The sequence below is a fragment of the Oncorhynchus nerka genome, unplaced genomic scaffold (assembly GCF_034236695.1).
Source record: "Oncorhynchus nerka isolate Pitt River unplaced genomic scaffold, Oner_Uvic_2.0 unplaced_scaffold_1198, whole genome shotgun sequence".
In the NCBI taxonomy this organism is placed as follows: Eukaryota; Metazoa; Chordata; class Actinopteri; order Salmoniformes; family Salmonidae; genus Oncorhynchus; species Oncorhynchus nerka.
In genome coordinates this window covers 39165-41664 of record NW_027040135.1, presented here as the reverse complement: position 1 = coordinate 41664, position 2500 = coordinate 39165, and the positions used below count along the sequence as shown (strand labels likewise).

Here is a 2500-nt window from a genome sequence, read left to right as displayed (position 1 = left end):
ACACACACACACACAGATAAACACACCACACAGACACACACAGACAAACACACCACACAGACACACACAGATAAACAAACACACACAGACAGACACACACACACACAGATAAACACACCACACAGACACACACAGACAAACACGCCACACAGACACACACAGATAAACACACCACACAGACACACAGACAAACACACCACACAGACACACACAGATAAACACACCACACAGACACACACACCACACAGATAAACACACCACACAGACACACACAGACAAACACACCACACAGACACACACAGACAAACACACCACACAGACACACACAGATAAACACACCACACAGACACACACAGATAAACACACCACACAGACACACACGCCGTTATTAAATTGAGACTATAATGTCCTTTAAATAAAGTTTGATTTGATTGACAGCCTGGATTCTTTTGGCTCGCGCTCCCAGACTAGCCCCTCCCCCGATGTCATCATCCATGGCAACAGTGATGGTAAGGTTCCTACGAAGATACACCCACACACACCACACACACACACAACAGTGATGGTAAGGTTCCTACGAAGATACACCCACACACACCACACACACACAACAGTGATGGTAAGATTCCTATGAAGGCAGACACACAGTTTTTATGTTACTGCTAGATCCTTTAATGACGCTCTCTCCCTCTTTCCCTCTTGTCTCTCTTTTTCCTCTTGTCTCTCTCTCTTCCCTCTCGTCTCTCTCCCTCTTTCCCTCTCGCCTCTCTCCCTCTTTCCCCCTCTTGTCTCTCTCTTTCCCTCTCGTTCTCTCTCCCTCTTTCCCTCTCGTCTTTCTCTCCCTTCCTCTCGTCTCTCTCTCCCTCCCTCTCGTCTCTCCCTCCCTCTCGTCTCTCTCTCCCTCCCTCTCGTCTCTCTCCCTCCCTCTCGTCTCTCTTCTTTCCCTCTCGTCTCTTTCCCTTTGTCTCTCTCCCTCTTTCCCTCTCGTCTCTCTCTCTCCCTCCCTCCCGTCCTCTCCCTCCCTCCCGCCTCCTCCCTCCCTCTCGTCTCTCCCTCCCTCTCGTCTCTCCCTCCCTCTCGTCTCTCTCTCTATCCCCCCATCAGTTGACTCAGACGGCGATGCCCCCAACAGGAAGGCAGATGCCCCCAACAGGAAGGCAGATGCCCCCAACAGGAAGGCAGATGTCCGTCGTGATGACATGTTAGCTCGTCGTACGTCGGCCGGTGAATCACGGACCTTTGTTCCCTTTAACCAGTTCCTGCCCAATCGGAACGTCTCTGCCTACGTTCCCACCGCCAGACGCAGATCACGGCCCCAGGATGGAGAGCACGGCAGGTACACACACACACACACACACAGGTAGGTACACATACAGACACACACACACACACACACACACACACACAGGTAGGTACACATACACACACACACACACACACACACACACACACACACACACACACACACACACACACACACACACACACACACAGGTAGGTACACAGACACACATGCTCTTATTAAAGATCCTTTCCTTCCCTCCTTCCTTCCCTCCTTCCCCTCCCTCCTTCCCTCCTTTCCTTCCCTCCTTCCCTTCTTCCTTCCCTCCCTCCTTCCCTTCCATGCTTCCCTCCTCCTTCTCTCCCTCCTTCCTCCCCTCCTTCTCTCTCCTCCTTCCCTCTCCCTCCTTCCTCCCTCCTTCTCTCCTTCCTTCCCTCCTTCCCCTCCCTCCTTCTCTCCCCTCCTCCCTTCCCTCCTTCCCTTCCCTCCTTCCCCTCCCTCCTTCCCTCCTTCCCTACTTCCCCTCCCTCCTTCCTTCCTCTTCCTCCCTCCTTCCCTCCTTCCCTCCCTCCTTCCTCCCTCCTTCCCTTCCCTCCTTCCCCTCCCTCCTTCCCTTCCCTCCTTCCCTCCCTCCTTCCCTTCCCTACTTCCCCTCCCTCCTTCCTCCCTCCTTCCCTTCCTCCTTCCCCTCCCTCCTTCCCTCCTTCCTCCCTCCTTCCCTCCTTCCTCCTTCCCTCTCCCCTGCTTCCCTCCTTCCCTTCCCCTCCTTCCACTCCCTCCTTCCCTCGCTCCCTTCCCCTCCTTCTCCTTACACCCTAACTCCTCCTCCTCCCTCCTCCCCTCCTACACTCCCTCGCTCCCTTCCCTCCTTCTCCTTGCACCCTAACTCCTCCCTCCTCCCTCCTTCCTCCTCCTACAATCCCTCCCTCCCTCTCTCTCCCTTCCTTCCTCCTTCTCCTCCCAGTCTCCCTCAGCCCATCTTAGAGGAGGGGGGAGGGGGAGGGGGAGGTCCCTTTAAGAGACCACCAGGGCCCCGCTCCAGAAACTACAAGACAGTCACATGGGCCCCAGATGGGGAGGAGCCTAAAGAGGAAGAGGGGGTCTTGGGCAGGAAGAGGAAGTGTTGAAACGGGAAGTAGAAGAACATCGGCGGCTGCAGAGGCTGGAGAAGGCGGGATTAAAGTTCTGCCCGCTGTGATTCGCTACGGCAGGTCAGCA

General features: G+C 55.0%; 1 protein-coding gene across 1 annotated transcript in view; it reads left to right on the top strand.

Moving 5' to 3' along the window:
• The window catches only part of LOC135569107 (LIM and calponin homology domains-containing protein 1-like), a 32227-nt gene extending 29818 nt beyond the window's left edge, over window positions 1-2409 (top strand). Inside the window, exons 8-10 of the mRNA XM_065015953.1 lie at window positions 439-509; window positions 1105-1336; window positions 2247-2409. Coding sequence (XP_064872025.1) covers window positions 439-509; window positions 1105-1336; window positions 2247-2409 — 466 coding nt within the window. The remainder of the gene's footprint in view (window positions 1-438; window positions 510-1104; window positions 1337-2246) is intronic.
• The last annotated feature ends 91 nt before the right edge of the window (window positions 2410-2500 follow it).